The 17,300-nt window shown below is 47.0% G+C and overlaps 2 protein-coding genes across 3 annotated transcripts; both read left to right on the forward strand.

Annotated features, from left to right (window-relative positions):
• Positions 1 to 418: 418 nt before the first annotated feature.
• SEC23B (SEC23 homolog B, COPII coat complex component) lies at positions 419 to 14,999 on the forward strand. Its single transcript, XM_058801109.1, has 20 exons — positions 419 to 448; positions 2,234 to 2,469; positions 3,461 to 3,518; positions 4,090 to 4,176; positions 4,357 to 4,593; positions 4,941 to 5,026; positions 5,471 to 5,615; positions 6,140 to 6,298; positions 6,953 to 7,068; positions 7,991 to 8,114; positions 8,515 to 8,595; positions 8,911 to 9,000; positions 9,242 to 9,348; positions 9,482 to 9,635; positions 10,984 to 11,061; positions 11,353 to 11,514; positions 11,735 to 11,821; positions 13,228 to 13,383; positions 14,187 to 14,252; positions 14,756 to 14,999. The coding sequence occupies exons 2-20, from the start codon at positions 2,249 to 2,251 to the stop codon at positions 14,843 to 14,845; spliced, it is 2,304 nt and encodes a 767-aa protein (XP_058657092.1). The 5' UTR covers positions 419 to 448; positions 2,234 to 2,248; the 3' UTR covers positions 14,846 to 14,999.
• A 311-nt stretch (positions 15,000 to 15,310) lies between these two features.
• SMIM26 (small integral membrane protein 26) lies at positions 15,311 to 16,734 on the forward strand. 2 transcript variants are annotated; one of them, XM_058802623.1, is made up of 2 exons: positions 15,311 to 15,456; positions 16,260 to 16,734. In XM_058802623.1, the coding sequence occupies exons 1-2, from the start codon at positions 15,339 to 15,341 to the stop codon at positions 16,439 to 16,441; spliced, it is 300 nt and encodes a 99-aa protein (XP_058658606.1). In that variant the 5' UTR covers positions 15,311 to 15,338; the 3' UTR covers positions 16,442 to 16,734. The 2 variants fall into 2 exon arrangements, with proteins under 2 accessions (XP_058658606.1, XP_058658605.1); XM_058802622.1 differs by having other exon boundaries at positions 15,318 to 15,462.
• The last annotated feature ends 566 nt before the right edge of the window (positions 16,735 to 17,300 follow it).

Raw genomic sequence — 17,300 nt, forward strand, 5'->3', positions numbered from 1 at the left:
ATTCATTTCAATATTTGCGAAAAGCCAATCATAAAATACGCATTTTTCACACCAGGAAGCTCTGTGCTCCCGGCTGCACACGACAGCGCGCTCCCAAGCAGCCGAGCCCCGTGAGGGCAGAGCGGCTTCCCTCATGCCGTGCCAGGGGAGCAACGCGGCACCGCATCCCACACTTGGGAGGGTCACCCCGTCCACCGCCATTCCAAGGCGGAACCTGCCGCCTTTAGCCAAGATGAGCTCCCTGCCGCCGCCGCCACGCTAAGTTTGGTAGGGGCACGCCTCTCCCTTCCTTGTGAAGGGCGGCGCGGCGTGCCCTCAGCTAAGATGGCGGCGGAGCCTCAGCGGGCGTGCCGCCGCCATGTTGGCGGCGGGCAGCGCGTACCGCTGAGCTGGCCTTGCCGGGCGCGCGGGGCGTGCCGGGAGGGAGCGGCGCGAGCGGCGCGGGCAGGTGGGAGCGGCGGGGCTCCGAGGGGATGGGAACGGGAACGGGAACGGGAATGGGAATGGGAATGGGAATGGGGGGGTCTGTGCCCCCTGAGCGACACTGGCGGTGTCAGGCGGTCAGTGTCGGCCCCTGTGAGGGGGAAGGGGTCGTCCTTTGTGAGGGGAGCCAGTGGTGTCCCCTGCGGGCGGGTGTGGAGGGGGCGGTCAGCGGTGTCCCCTGAAGGGATGTGGAGCGTGGTCAGCGGTGTCCCCTGAAGGGATGTGGAGCGTGGTCAGCGGTGTCCCCTGGCCCGGTGCTTTCATGGGGTCAGCAGTGTCCCACAGAGCAGGGCTAGGGTCGGGCATGCCCTCTGTGGAGGGTCCCCTATGGCCGTGCCGGGGATCAGTGGTCTGGCGGATGGAAGTGGCACCTATGGCTCTACTGGGGTCTGTGGTGTCCCCCATAGCCATGCCAAGCACACCAGCTGGGCCATTACACCTGTCCTGACCCCAAACTAGGGCCACAACTCATGTCAAACCCAGCATGGCAGTCAGGGCTCTGCCTGGGGCAGGGAAGTGATGCTGGGCTGCAGCTGGAGAAACATGGAGTAAATTCGCCCTGTGGCTGTGCTGCATGCCTGAGATGTCAAATGTGTGTGTTGCTGTTCTGGTGTGCGGGGTCTTTTACAGGCAGACTCAGCTCTGACTTTCACCTTGACAGACCTGTTTGTGTTGAACCCTTCTGTTTGTCCATCGAATGAGGGGATGGAAACATGGGGCAATTCTGCCTAAGCTTGATTTACATCCTTAATAGCGTAGAGGAAAATGTCAGTGAATTTGGAGTTCTGTAGGAAAATATTACACCAAAACTTGCCCTCCTCTGAGGGGACACGTTGCTTCTCATTTTTCATGTGTGTGGCCCTCCTGAATATCCCACCTGCAGTGAGGACCAGGAGTAAAGTAATCCTGGAGCATCTGCAGCTGTAGGTGAACCTCTGTTTCCTTGTCTGAAGCAGGTTGTGGAGCTGCTGCTTTTGGCTCTCTGAGTTGCTGCTAGTGCTGTGTGGTGTTTTTGTGGTCTGGATTTGACAAGAAAGTTTTTTGGTAAGCTTGTCCTTGCCTTTCTCAGAGAAGTCAAAAGTAGTGATGGCCTGGAAGCTCTTGTTTGTGCCTTATTTTGAAGAGTTTAGTAAGACAACACAGGGAATGACTCTCTGTTGTGCTGGGGATATTCCTCCTTGATGTTTTCTGAAGTCTTCTGGACTCTCAGTTCCTTCCTTCCAGTGGGACAATGATGCCATGCACAGTGGGTGTTTTTTGATATTTCGTCATGTTCTTGCTTCTCTTTGTAAGCAGGTCAGGCTGGCAGCTTGGTGACATTTGTGACTGGTTTGGTGTCAGACTTGGCCTCCTTTTCTCCCTGCAGCATTTCAGCTGAAGGCTCCAGGATGTGTTGCAAATCTGGCCTGTTTTCCTTTACTGACCCAGTCAGGCAGGATTGCCTTGAGGCTGATTTTGAGATGTTAAAAGTGAATCATAAGAAAAAAAAAACAACCTCTTGCATTCTGCCTTTGAGTGTCAGCTTTCCTTGTTTCTTTGTTGGATTTGCTGGTGGTTTAATTGGCTGTAACGTTGATGAGAGCCCTGGACAGAAGAGATTAACGGAGTCACGTGGTTTATTTGATAATGGGATTAATGCATTGTGCTGTGTTGGCTTTGTCCTGCAGTGCCTTGTGCCCTCACCTGTAGCTGATGTGCTGAACTCCTTTGCAGGCTCTGCTGCCTGAATGTGCATTTTTCTGTCCTTCAGGAGCTTCTGGGGGCCATGGCGACGTACCTGGAGTTCATCCAGCAGAACGAGGAGCGCGACGGGGTGCGCTTCAGCTGGAACGTGTGGCCCTCCAGCAGGCTGGAGGCCACCAGGATGGTTGTGCCCCTGGCCTGTCTGCTGACCCCGCTGAAGGAGCGCCTGGACCTGCCCCCCGTGCAGTATGAGCCAGTGCTCTGCAGCAGGCCCACCTGCAAAGCTGTGCTCAACCCTCTCTGGTAGGAGATGCTCGGATAGGGATGTTGGAAGGGGACCTGATTTTCATCTGAGCTTCGCTGCTTTCTTATTGCCCTTTGTCTCTGCCCTGTGCCTGGCAGCCTCTTTGATTTAGATGTGGTGGGCTTGCTAAAATCCATACATCAACATGCCTGTTACTAGAGCTGACAGGAGCAGAGGGCACAGGAGGATCTTTGGGGAGGCTGTTAAGGCAGAGAGTCCTGTCAGCATCCCAGATAATTTAATGGTAAATGAGGAAACTCATAACAGACAAAGATGCCCATTATACTGGTATACTCAAATCTAATGATTTGAGTGCTCTGGACTCTGATGTTCACTTGTTTTCCTGCTTCCTACACATCCTGCTGCTTGTAGGTCAGCTTCAGTATGAGCATAATGAAGTAATTTTAGAGGAATATCTCGGTGCCAAGATCATGTGATGATCACCATGCTCAGAACGTGGTGTTGGGCTGAGAAAAAGCAGGGAATGCCAGTAAGAGGAAGTGAAATGAGATCAAAGCCATGGAAGGAGAACGTGGCATCCTGCTCTAGCAGGATGTTGTACTGGGCTGAGGAGAGTAAACTCTGTGGGCCAGGGAACAGCCTGTTTGTTCTGTGTTTGCACAAGATCTAGGTGGATGGCTCCTGCTGCTCTGAGGCTGAAGCACTTGTGTGCTACAGCTGCACAAACAATAGGACGTGAGATGAGCCTAAGTGCAGTGAAAGAATGATTAGACCCAAGTCTGTGTCTGCCAAGGGCTGAGCTTCAGAGAGCTGGCAGTGGCCCCTCATGCTGACAAGCCTGGAAATGGCAAGGCTGGATTATCTAATGAACTTCCTAGTAATAGAACAAGAGTCTAGTCCCTGAAACACTTGCTGTTCAAGCTGGAGTGTCTGTTTCTTCCTCAGTGCTGTGAACCAGCATGGATTAATGAATTAATTGCTGTAAAATTGTTCCTGAAGTGACACCAATGCCTCATTTTTCCCTTGCAGCCAAGTTGACTATCGGGCCAAGCTTTGGGCTTGTAACTTCTGTTTTCAGAGAAACCAGGTGAGTTGGAAAGAGCACTTCCACCTTTTCAGTGAGCACTTTATTGATGGCCTTCCCTGGACATGAAACATAAATTCTGCTTCTCTAAATCCCTTCTCTTGGCCTGCTTCTCTTGCTGAACCCCCAGGCTAGTGTACAGTCTGACATACTGTCAGTGGTTTTACTGGCATGCAGAGCACAGCAAGGAGATAAAAATGCATTTTTGTTCCATGTATCTCAGTGTGTTTTTTGCATCTGATATTTAATATTCCTGCAGATTATGGAATTCATTAGATTTGAGTAGACTTTTGCCATCAGAAACTATGGCTAAAAGAATTTCAGCTACTACATTGTTGCTGTTGTAGCCTTACCTTTTATTTACACTGGATTGAGTCCATCCTGCTGGCCACTTGTCTGTGCTTAGGAAAAGAACTGTGGATTTCTTGTAATGAATTAATCAGATTGGTGCAGTGGCAGTAAATAAAAAGTTAAATAACCACATCAGCAGCAGGGCAGGCTCTGTGCTGCAGGAGAGAGCCCTACATTTTTGCCCTGCAGCTTACTTGTCCTAATTTTTTGTTCTCTTTTTCAGTTCCCCCCAGCCTATGCTGGCATTTCTGAAGTCAATCAGCCAGCAGAGCTTATGCCTCAGTTTTCAACAATTGAATACATAGTGCAGGTAAATGAACCACAGGCAAGTCTGGAGCTCCCAGAATTGTCTTATTTGTGACAAATTATATATGTGTAAAATACTCTTAGGATAATGCAAATAAATACCATGTCTGCAAGGTGCTTAAGAAGGGGCTCATTTTATTCCTTGGCTGGAGGCTTTACAAAATGTCATTTCTTCCCACATCAGCGAGGTCCGCAGACGCCGCTGATCTTCCTGTATGTTGTGGACACGTGCTTGGAGGAGGAGGATTTGCAGGCCCTGAAGGAGTCCCTGCAGATGTCCCTGAGCCTGCTGCCCCCTGATGCTCTGGTGGGGCTCATCACTTTTGGCAGGATGGTCCAGGTTCACGAGCTGAGCTGTGAAGGGATTTCCAAGAGCTACGTGTTCCGGGGCACCAAGGACTTGACAGCCAAGCAAATCCAGGTGTGCTCTGCCATCCCTCAGGCCAGGGGCTTGTACCTCTCAGCTCTCTTGGGCTCTCTGGGAGAAAGGAGGGCTTGGTGCTCTCAGCTGTGAGCCTGTTGCGCTCCCAGTATCTGTCCTTTTTGCCTTTGTAAGTGTCTTAGAAGCTTGTTCAGAATTGAGTTTGTGTATCTCACATAATGGACCCATGATCCATTCCTAATGGCAGTGCAAAGATGAATAATTTTACAGATTTAAGTATATTTAATGCTGCAGTATTGCAGGCCTCAGGGTATATTAAATAATAATACAAGTGATATGTTTAGTGTTTGAATAGTTCATCTCTGCTTCCTCTTTACTGTTCTTAGGATATGCTTGGGCTTTCGAGGCCAGCTGTCCCCATGCAGCAGGGAAGACCTCTTCAAACTCCAGAGCAGCCTGTTATTTCCAGCAGGTAAGCTTCACAACACACAGCAGGGCAGATGCTTTATGCCCCTTTATATCTGTAGGTCCTGCTTCTAAGCCTGGGTTTCCCAGGAGGGGAAAGAAGATTTAAATGGTTTTGTCATGTCACAGTTATTTACCTCCATTGAACACAGTTTTCTCTTTTTCACTGGTAGCTCTCATGCCTTTCAGCAAACTCACCTTTGAACTTCTTTCCTGTTCTTTATGTGATTTTGCCTCCTTGTCAGTTCTTGATGTCTTGCTTTGATCAAATTTTTTATTTTGCACGGGTTTGTTATCTCGGAAAGTTTGCATGTAAGAAAACAACTTGCTTCATGTCTCTTTATTTCTGATTATTGTCTCAGTGCTATTTATGTGTCTGGCAAACAACAGAGGCAGTTTTTTTCTTCTGCAGACTTAGAAGCAGGAAAACACTGTATTTATATTTTTGCAGGTTCCTACAGCCTGTGCATAAGATTGACATGAATTTAACAGATCTGCTTGGAGAGCTGCAGAGGGACCCATGGCCAGTGACCCAGGGAAAGAGACCCCTGCGTTCTACTGGAGTGGCTCTTTCCATTGCAGTTGGCTTGTTGGAGGTACTTCTAATCTGCTGTTTGAGATGAGCAGGCCAAAGTAAGCACATGAGTGCAGCTGGGTTACAGTGGGGTGCAGAGCTGCAGTTTGTCTCTGGTGATATTTGAGCTGTGCCAGCACCAGCTAATGCAGAGTGAGCTGGAAGGTTCCATCTAAATGGTAAAATTTGCAGATATTTAAAGGTTTCTGATTCTTATGTGTGTTGCCACACAAGGGGTGATACTAAGCACGGGATTTATCTAAGTATTATCTAAGATATAAGTAAAGAGAACAGAAACTGCCTGTTTCCTGTTTTGAAGGCATGAAGCTTGATATGGTTTGAGTTTAAACTTTATCTGAGTGCTGTGCCTGTCAGGAAGTACATCACTGTTTATTGAGGTGGCCTCTAGCAGGGACAGGTCCCCACTGACCTTGCAGGAGCACATGCACACCCTTCTCTAAAGAAAGCATTGTTGCTATTTAATCAGTTTCCCTTTTTTCCCCCCCTCCTCCCCCTCTCTGATATAAATATTTGCTTTTATTTTAGGGCACATTTCCAAACACAGGGGCCAGAATAATGCTGTTCACAGGTGGGCCACCAACACAGGGGCCAGGCATGGTGGTGGGAGATGAACTGAAAACCCCCATCCGTTCCTGGCATGACATAGAGAAGGACAATGCAAGGTTCATGAAGAAGGCCACCAAAGTAGGTCCTAGGGCTTGATGGGTGTGTTTAAAAGCTGAAACTGAGTGTTGGGTCAGAACATTATGTGGGTTGCATGGTTGTCCTTGAAATAATCTGAGTCTTTGCATACACTAAATTATGAGGATGGTTAAGGGAAGGGTAAAAAAACTTCCTCCTAGTTAGTTCTCCATCATGGTCTTGTGCCTTCTCACAGAAGAAAGTATTTCAGTGTTGTTTCTTAGCTGGTGGTGGGTGGAGAGTTTGTTCATCCCCATCGTTGTGTCTCCTCCTGGAGAGGAACAAATCTCCCTATAACTGGTTATTTCCAGAAAGCCTCCTTTGTCTTCTTTCATTAAAATAGAAAAAATGTCAGATGTGAAATGTGCCTGACAGCTTAGAGAAAGCAGGATGACACCTGTTCTCTTAACTATCTTTGGGTTCCCAGCAAGTCATCACAGACTAGATGATCCCTTGTCATTTATGCACTGTTTATATTTGAGACAATAAACTCATCCAAATGCATCCCTCATCCTGGAAGGGAGCAGTGTGCTGCAGCCAACATCTCTTTAGCTACCACAGCCCTGGTGGTTGCCCCATGTGTCCCTTGTGCTGGCCTGAGGTGGGGACAGCAGAAGTTGCCCTTTGCAGCCTCCTAACCCCGGTGTGTGTTCCCAGCACTACGAGACTCTGGCCCACCGCTCTGCGGCCAACGGGCACTGCATCGACATCTACGCCTGTGCCCTGGACCAGACAGGGCTGCTGGAGATGAAGTGCTGTGCAAACCTCACTGGGTATGTTCACAGCAGGGCAGCACCCAGCTGGCACCTGCTTTTTGGGGGTTTTCTGGAGGGGGAGAATACTTCAGGAAGCAATTAGGTGTGCTGGCAGGGCAGAAGGGTTTTTATCGTTCTGTTCTAAACTGTGGTTTGAATTTGCCAGGAATTATATGGCAAGCCTCACCTGATCCCAGTCCACATTTCTGGAGTCTCAAAGCAGCATGTGAATTAGCACTGCTGTTAGAAAACTCACTGGTGGGTAGAAGCTTTCCTTGTGTGGGCCAGATTTTCTCTGCTTAACAGCTCGCTTATGCTTTCTCCAGAGATTCTTGACTTCCCTGGGCCCAGTTTTAAGTGACACGTCTTAAGGGATAAATGTCTCTGTCCCATACTGCTAGAAATGATTTCTGTGAGGAAGGCTGTGTGCTAACCCAGGCCTTTTGGGGACTTGGCATGTCTTACTGCAAGTGCAAGGTGTTTGCAAATAACCCCTCAGTGCTCAGCAAGGAGAAGAGAGACTGTTTGACCCTGTGGATGTGTTACTGAGCTGCATCTGGTCAGGCCTGGGTTTGCCAGGGCACTTAGGGGAGGCCCAGCACCTTCCTGCAGCCACCCCTGGTGTGGTGTGGGTGGCTCCAGCCCTGCTCAGGGAAAGCAGCCTGAGCAAAAGCTTTCCAGAGTTGAAACACAAACGTTTTGAAGGAAGCAATGGCAAGAAATAGAGTTGAGAGAAGAAACTGAGAAATGTGGAGCACTAACCCGTGTGGCTTTGTAGGAGGCGCCCATGAATCTGCACTCCCTGGTATGAATCCTGCCTATGCAAAGGCATGCTCTAAAGCAGTAACTGCATGTGTTTGCATGTGTCAGAGGTTCAGGGATGTATCCTTGGTGCTTCTAGATCCCAACTGCTTCAGTTCCCTTGTTTTTTCTTTCCCAGAGGACACATGGTGATGGGAGACTCCTTCAACACTTCTCTCTTCAAGCAGACCTTCCAGAGGGTATTTAGCAAGGGCTACAATGGGGAATTTCGGATGGCTTTTGGTGCAAATCTGGATGTGAAGGTGAGAGATGAGTTTGATTGCAGTTTCTGGGATGTTTGGGATGTAGGAATGTCTACATGTTTGAGGTCAGATGTAGTGCTTCTTTGGGAGAAGATATTTATTTGGAAGCTTAGTAATTTTGTTGTTGTTGTGTGGGGTTTTTTGTTTTGTTTGTTTGATTTGGTTTTGTTTTATTTAAAGCAGCCTCTCCTCACTCAACAAGGAACATTTCATACAGTTTCATCCCTATAAATATGTCTTCATTATTAAAATGTGGTTCTGCAGATTCACTAATTGTAGCAGTGGGTGGTCTGGGAAAATACCATCTCATTAAAGCTGAGCAACTCATTTAGACTGTGTGTATTCTATTTGATTGACTTCATGAAAAAACCGAACTTTTTTATTTTTTACTTTTTTCAAGACCTCCAGGGAGCTGAAAATTGCAGGAGCCATTGGACCATGCATATCCCTGAATGCTAAAGGGCCATGTGTGTCTGAAAATGTAAGTTTCTGACACGGAAAAATCTTTAATAAGAAGTAAATATACAATGCAGAGTTTCTGTCTAGACCTACAGTTGAACCAGAATGTCACAGTTTTCCAGGAAACATCCCTAGGAAATTACAGCCTTTCTTTGACCAAATTCTTGATTCCTGAGGCTTTTTTTTAACTGTATGGCCTTCAGTAACTTTATTCACACCCAAAAGATAAGCACTCTAGAAGGCCTGCCATTACTTACAACTCTGATCAGAATTTAACATAAACTTGCCTTTCCTGCTGCTAGATGAAAATTGCTGCTTTCTTTTTGATTCTGCGCAGGAAATTGGAATTGGAGGGACATCTCAATGGAAAATCTGTAGTCTGGATCCCAGTACAACTCTGGCCATTTACTTTGAAGTGGTAAATCAGGTAAGTCCTGGCTTTTTTTTTTAAATCATCTTTTTTACTTGTTACAGGTCTAGATAATGCCATGACACCCCTTGTGTAGCAGGTGGATCGTTGCAAAGCAGCCAAGTGTTCTGTGATGAGGAAATAATTTCAGATTTTTTTTGTGTGTGTCTATTTCTTTTATGTGCTGTGGGGGCTTGTTACAGCTGGGAAGAGTTCTGGAAATCATGTTTTGAAGTCTGTGCTTGTGTTTCATTTGCAGCACAATGCACCCATCCCTCAGGGAGGCAGGGGGGCAGTGCAGTTTGTCACCCACTATCAACACTCCAGCACGCAGAAGCGCATTCGTGTCACCACCATAGCCAGAAAGTGAGTACCCCGTGCCAGTGCTCTGCAGAGTGGCAGCAGCTTCAGCTCCCATCTGTGCTGGGATTCCTGGCATCTTGCTGCAGCACTGGCACATGTGGATGCACGTGGCATTAACCCTTTGCTCACCCTGCAGTTGGGCAGATGCACAGACTCAGCTCCAGCACATCGAGGCCGCGTTTGACCAGGAGGCGGCTGCGGTGCTGATGGCACGGCTGGGAGTGTACAGGGCTGAGTCTGAGGAGGGACCTGATGTTCTGCGTTGGCTGGACAGGCAGCTCATCAGGCTGGTAAGGCCAACACCCTGAGCTTGGGGGCATTCTTGATTTCAGTGATTTCAGTGAAATTTTTGTGATTCAGTTTTGTTTGTGCTCGGATCATGGTGACGTCACTGTAGCGTGGAATAACTCAGAACCCAGTGTGATCAGCAAATTCAGGATGGGATAAGTGAACATCCCATCATGCTGAAAGGGATTGAATAAGGGATAGTGAAACATGGAATAATGCAGGTGGGATGGTCACTGGTTCAACCCTCCTGCTTAAAGTAGGACCAGTTCTAAAGTTAGGGCAGTTTGCTCCAAGTCTTGTTCAGTTGTGTTTTGAAATCTCCAAAGGTGGGATTTCTTACACTTCTCTTGACAGCCTGTTCCAGTGTCTGGTCACAGTCACTGGTTTTATATTTTTTTCCCCTCTTCCCTGCCTCTATCTCTCAATCAGAATTTCCATTTCCCTAGTTACCAGTCAGGTATACAGCAAGTTGACTCCCTGATCTCACACTCACCAGGCTGAACAAACCCAGCTTCTTCAGCTTCATTTTCTTCATAAGCTGTTCCAACCCCTGACTAACTTGGTGGCCTCTGCTAGGCCAGTTTGTTTGTATATGCTAGACCATTTCCATGTTTGTCTTGCACTGGAGAGCCCACAGCTGGACACACCATTCAGATATGGGCAAGTTCAGGATAGTAATCTGAATTCATTCTGCAACCTCCTACTGTCTCTTGCTTTGAATTTCACAAGCCCAGATTGTCTAAATCAGTGCTGGTCTTGTCCAAACACCCATGTGGGGTTGGTGCTAACACAATATGGCACAGCAGACCCTAAAAAACCAGGGCCAGTCAAATAGAGACGGGAGCACAAGCACAAACAGGGGCAAACTGTTTGCTGCAATGACTGTGGGATCATTCAGAGTTTAATTTCTAAAACCACTGATACTTATTTTCACTGAAATGGTGAAATACTTATTTGCTGTTCTGCAAGAAGTGTTCCATAGGGTGCAGAACAGTGTAGGTGTAATAGCCTTGAATTAATGGAAAAAAAAAAAGGTAGTGCTGTAGAGGCACCATTTCTTTCATTCTTGGATAATTTCAAATCTAGACTTTATGAATATATATATATGTATATAAATAATATATATATAAATAGATTAAATCTTCATTCTCATTCCAGTAAGACAGAAAAACCACTGACTTAAAGAAAAATAACCTGTAAATACTGTAGTACTTGTTCTTGTCAGGTTCATGCCTTGATTGTTTAAAAATTAGCAGAACACCTTGTAGAAAAAGAGATGTAAATTCTATTGAAAAAAAAGGAAAAAATAGAAAAAAGAGATAACCAAAGTACCCATTTTGCTTCCAACAGTGTCAGAAATTTGGACAGTACAACAAAGATGATCCCAACTCCTTTAGGCTGTCAGAATCATTTTCTTTGTATCCTCAGGTAAGAATGTCACTTCCCACAGCCATGGGAAAAGTGTGCAGGGGTGAGTGGGAATGGATAAAACATCTGTTACTGTTTATCAGATTCAGGAGGGGAGGAACAGGTGCTTTTTTAATGTAATGGACCCGTCATGTAGTTCAGCACTGCAAGAGACCAATAATAGAAGTCTGAGGAGTTATTAAGGGGCAGACTTTTCCCCAAAGAATTTGCTGTTCAAAAATACTGGAATTGGGTTGAGATGTTTTGGCACTTTGGCTGACATTTGTTGTCTCACTCCCCTTCCTGCTGCAGTTCATCTTCCACCTGCGCCGCTCCCCATTCCTGCAGGTCTTCAATAACAGCCCTGATGAATCTTCCTATTACCGGCACCACTTTGCCAGGCAGGACCTGACCCAGTCCCTCATTATGATCCAGCCCATCCTTTATGCCTATTCTTTCCATGGGCCTCCTGAGGTGAGTCTGTGTTTTCCAGGAAGAGGTCAATCAACTCAAAATAATGAGCATTCAGTTGAAGTAACACTATTTCAGCCAAAAGGCCCCTCTAGAGTTTAAAAAAAAAAAATTTTATTCAAAATCATATCAAATGACACTTGGATGGGCATAGAAATTGCTCTCTGACATCCTGAGATCTGAGAGCTTAGGGGTGCCTGATTTTGTTCTTTATTTTCCCCAGCCAGTGCTTTTGGACAGCAGCAGTATTCTTCCTGACAGGATCCTCCTGATGGATACTTTCTTCCAGATAGTGATCTACCTTGGTGAGGTATTGTGAAACACATTCTCTTTTTCTGTGCTCCTTCCTCCTGCCATGCATGCAGCCAGCTTTGCTGCTAGTATGAAATATTAACAAACTAACTTCTTGCAAAGCCCACACAGCATAATGACCATGTCACCTACATGCTGCTTGTTGGAATACAAATCCCACCACTATCAGAGTAAAAATCATACTGGAGCCACTAAGATATGTTCTGCACCAAGTAGCAGTACAGCACCAATGTGCTCTCTGTTGATGGAGTGACAAAACTATCTTTTGTCTCCTTAAAAAGGAAAAAAGCCCAGAAGTTTCTTTCCTCAGTTAGGGAAAAAGACACCTCATGGAACTTGGGGGACTTCACCTCAAACTTAAGGATAGCCAACTGGACGGGAGCCAAAAAGTCCCACCTAAGCAATTTACTAGAAGAAGACAACAAAGGAACCAATCACTTTTGTGAGGTGTTTTACCAGGAGTAAGAACCTGGCTTAGTTTTTCTCTGTGAAGCATTTTGTTATTTTGCCTTTTTAAAATCTTTTCTATTTCCAACACTACCACAGAAGCCATCCTGCTGATTTTATGCCTTCTAAGGTAGCTGAGCTATCTTGGTGTGATATAAATCTCCAAGAGCTTATGAGACCTAGCTCGAAGAGACCAGAATATCATAGCAGCTGTTGTGTTGGCTTGGCCATGAAGGGGGTCCCTTACCATGCCTGGAAAAGGCCAGAGACACTGGAAATGAAGCAAGCCAGAGTTACAAGATGATACATACTTTAACAGAGTTGCAAGTATTTTCAGAGGAGTGACAGACTTTTTCTTGCAGGGTTTTCATACTTAAGTACTGAGACTCTTCAAGAAATCAGGCAGTTTTCCAGTTTTAAATACTGGATGTTTTTGAAAGCTGCTGTTCCTTCTCTCATGACTGAGGGAAATGCTTAGATACTGTCCCTTTCTAAAAATCTCCTGGAGTTCCCTTAAGGAGTTTCTATCTTCTATTGCAGAGCAAGACACTCAGCAGGTGGGTAAAATTCAGAGAAGGGAAGAGCTGAGTGTCTGACCTGTGTCTGTACAGAGGAATTGCTGCAGACATATGGTGCATGCAATGAATGCCTTGAAAATACTGTAAGGCCAAACAAGATTCAAAAAGTCAGTGATTTATAAATGTTTCATTTCTGTGTTGGCACAGGCTGAAGCATATTGAGGATTTTCAACAAACTGCTCTGGCACTGCACAGATTGCTGCCAGGTTTTGTGTGGGGTGCCTGTGCTTAAATTCAGGGGCAGAAAGTAATGTTGTAGGCACAGTAGTGAAGGTGTGTTTGCCCCTAAGCAGAAGCACGTGTAGCATTCTCAGGGTAAAAAGGGGAGGCTTATAGACACCTCTGCTCCATTTTCATTTCCTCCCTGTCCCATCAATAGACTATTGCCCAGTGGCAGAAAGCTGGATACCAAGACATGCCTGAATATGAAAACTTTAAGCACCTCCTGCAAGCCCCACTGGATGATGCCCAGGAAATCCTGCAAACCAGATTCCCAATGCCACGTTACATCCACACTGAGCACGGGGGCAGTCAGGTAAGGAACTTTCTGGAGGAACTCTTTCTGTTGTTGCCTAGAGCAAATGGCTCATTCTGCTTTTCTGGAAGGATGGTTCTGGTGGTCAAACACAGTTTAGCTCTTCAAAGTACAGAGCTTACATATTTTCTTATCAGCTTTTGCTACAACTCTGTCTTTTAATAGGCTGATCACTTGCAGGATATGGTTATGAAATCTGAGGGTGGAAAAAAAAATGGGAAAGTCAACTTGAATATGTTTTTATTCCCCAGTAAAAAGATGGGAAATAAATGATTTGGCTGTGTGTCTATAGTTAGCTTGCTAGGACAGTAGTGCTGAATGATTGACCATCTGTATCTTCACTCTCAGACACTGAATGAGGATATGAAACTGTTCTTATTTTCACTCTTCCTGGAATTGCAGTATACTGTAACTTGTGTACAGTGTACTGTACCTGTAGCAGTGAAGGGGCAGGAACTGATGCTCCAAACCAAAGATTTGGTGTTGATTTTTGATGTGACCCTTTTACACTGAGCCCTTTTTGGAAGAGCAGATGTGGCAGGGGAGAAGAGCAGTGCTGGTGTTTCCTGTGCCATGGAATCAGAGCTGCCAGCTGGGCACAGCCTGCTGGAGCAGGGCACTCAGTGCCCCTGGGAGACAAACTTAGTGGAGCAAGGATTTCTGGGCTTGAAACCTGCTTAAGTTAAATTAGTACCTTGCAAAAGCAGAGGAACATTGCTGGTCATGCATCTAGAGTGGGATGAAGCCTGAGGGAGCAGACAGGGCTCTCATTTTACCAAACTCCTCCTCTTTTGTCTTTATAGGCCCGGTTCCTCCTGTCTAAAGTGAATCCTTCTCAGACCCACAATAACCTCTATGCCTGGGGCCAGGTAAGCAATGGAGGAGGTGCTCATGTTTGGGAATGCTGTAAATACACATGGACACGTGTCTGTGTGCAGTGGCCATCCTGTCTCACCAAGTGGCCACAAACATCATTACATTTGTCTTTGGTTCTTTATCATGGTAGCACTGGATGATCAGAATGGAGTTTTCAAGCCTGGATGTCATGCATTTTTAGTATTCTGGAAAAAGCAACTAGCATATGGATACATGTAGAGCTAATTTAGCTGAGAATATTAGGCTTTTTTATCCTGTTTGCTTACCTTTGGGCAGCAGAATTCCCAGTGCTTTAGGAAGAAGAGAGTTCCCTGCAGCAGTTCAGATTGTAGGAGAGGATAATGTCAGTGCTGTTGCCAAAGAGTGGCATCTGGCTTTTGCAGGAGAAAAAGGTTTTAGCAGGCAATTAGGTCAGAGTGCTGACATTTGATTTGCTTTTAGTTCATCCCCTGTGTTAGCAGCAGTATTTTAGGCTTGTTATTTGTTTTTTCTGCAGGAATCAGGAGCTCCAATCCTGACAGATGATGTGAGTCTCCAGGTGTTCATGGACCACCTGAAAAAGCTGGCAGTCTCCAGTGCATCGTGACTGATCACACTGAGCAGCAGCAGCAGATTTACATGGATCGTGTTGATGACAGAAGTGGACCAATTCATTTACATTTGCTTTCCTCTCTTTTAAACTAAGGATTTTAACTGTTACACGAAATAAACATTCAGGGAGAGTTTTTTACTTCTCCCTTCTAATTTATTTGTATTGCCATTTGTCTATATTCTGTTCACTCTGCATTTTGCACACATCCTAATTAGAGTAGAAAGGTGTCTTAGCCAACAGAGATTTTGACAGCTTTAGCTTAACTTTTAAGAATTCTCTTTTAAGAGTTCTTAAGAGGTCTCCCAGCAAGTGGGAAGCTGTATTAATGAAGAACAAAACGGGGTAGGAGCTCGGCTCCATAGCGTTGTCCCCAAATCCCGCTGTCGCTGCCATGGGCGGCTCTTGGCTCCTTTTGCCCCGCCCCCTGCGCATGCCCCGCCCCTCGGCGCGTGCCCGTTTTGTGGGCGGGGCTTCCGCGCGGGCGGCCATGAAGCCGGCGCGCGCCGCCGTGTGGAACGCCAGGGCCGCGCTGGTCTATTCGCTGGGCGCCTGGACCACGCTGGGCGCCCTCATCTACTACGGCCGCATGGAGAAAGGCAGCACCGGTACCGGTACCGGCAGCGGGGCCTGCGGTCACCTCCGGGGGCTGGGGAGGTTTCGCTCAGGGAGAGCCCGCTCGGGCGCGCGTCATGTCCGGGGCGGGGCTTGCATGAGGGAGAGCTCGGCCGCGGGCGGGTCCTGGGCTCTCGTGGCTGAGGGGGATCTCCTGGGATTCCCCAGTGCCGCTCTCATCGCTTCCCGGCCGGGGAAAGTAACGCTGGGTGTTGCCCGCCCGCCCCTCGGGGCACTTCGGGCTGTGCGGGTGCCGACTGAGTGAGCCGCGTGTCCGCCCGGCCCTTGCCCGGCTGTCCCTTCTGAGGGGAGATAACATCCCGTGATGATGGGAGAAGCTTGTGCTATATCTCAAGTCACTATACTCTTCCCGCCCTGTTGCTTTTATTTGCGCTGTGGGAATGGTTTGAAGCTGTGCTGCCGGAGAATTAGCTTGGAAGCATTTCTTTACTGAGAGGGTGGTCACACAGTGGAATTAATGGGTGTTCGCACTGGGCTGCTTGGGCTAGTTTTGATGTGGATAGCTTGGGAATCCTGTTGTTACTGCTACTGCAGTACTGAGAATTGTCCAGTACTAGTGCAGGTATCAGATCTACCTCATTAAATCAGTTTTTCTGGCTATGGTTAACAGATCTTTGCTATCTGAGCCTCAGAATGGAAGGAAAAGTAAAAAGAATACTGAATGCCAATAGAAAAGCAAAAAGAATACATGGCTGCCATGATAAAGGGATAAAACATTTTTATTGTTGTGCTCTTTTTTGTCCTCCCTGCCCTAACCATCTTTTTTATTCCTTAGAGAATAGAAATGATCCTGAGGCAAGCCAACCCCGCAAGGAAGTACACACTAAGGAATATCCTTTTGGATTGACAGTGACAACAGAAATAACTTACAAAGAGGTTCAGCCTCCCCTTACTCGGCTGCTCAGGCGTGTGGTGTCGTTCTTTGTTCCTGATGACGGCCCTCCTTCTGAGAAGTGAGCTGTTCAGAAGCTCAGAACGTTTTGCTGGACCTGTGAGAACATCATCCCAGTGCCTGGCACCAGAGCACTGCTGGAAAACTGTCCCTTGCTTTGCTGGAACAGCAGCTCTGCCCCGCTGGTGTGAAGGTGCTTTCCCAGCAGGACAAACCCAGGTAGATCCAGGCTGTACCTGGGGTGGCTCCTCAGCTGGGCAGCTCTGAAATGGATACTTCAGGAATGATGAGTAAATGGGAAGGAATATAGTTTAATGTCTTGGTTACTGGAGTTCTTAATGGTCCTTCAAATAAAAGCTCAGAGAGATGAGTTACAAGTGTGGAGATGTTTCTGTAAGCTAAAAACTTACTGAATGTTCTGCTCCAGGCTCTTGTTCTTTAGGGGTTTTCCTGATCCTTGCACATGCTGTCCCCTTGCAGGGTACTGTGCCTGAACTCTGTGGCCAGAACTAATCTTCATTCTGTAGGATTTCCCCCAGTCCTTATGGACATCACCTTCACTGTTTCTCCCTACAGCCCTTTTAGGACACATCTTGCCCTGCCCAGAAGGGGATCTGAGGTTTCCCATCTTGCTGTTTGGAAAGCTGACTCCATCTCCTCTGCCCACACACCTCAGCTTCCAGATCCTTCCAATTGCTGCAGGGATGCTGCAGGGGGAGGGTGTCTTCGTCAGGAACTGTGGTGATACAACAAAGGGGGAGGTGGTACGAATAAAAAGAGGGGAAATTTAGGTTTGATACTGGGGTGAAATTCTTGACTGTGAGAGTGGTGAGGCACTGGAACAGGCTGCCTGGAGAGGGTTTGGATTCCCCAGCTGTGAAAGTGCTCAAGGCCGGGTTTTGGATAACCTTGAGCAACCTGGCC

This window comes from Ammospiza caudacuta, chromosome 3 (genome assembly GCF_027887145.1).
Source record: "Ammospiza caudacuta isolate bAmmCau1 chromosome 3, bAmmCau1.pri, whole genome shotgun sequence".
Taxonomy (NCBI): domain Eukaryota; kingdom Metazoa; phylum Chordata; class Aves; order Passeriformes; family Passerellidae; genus Ammospiza; species Ammospiza caudacuta.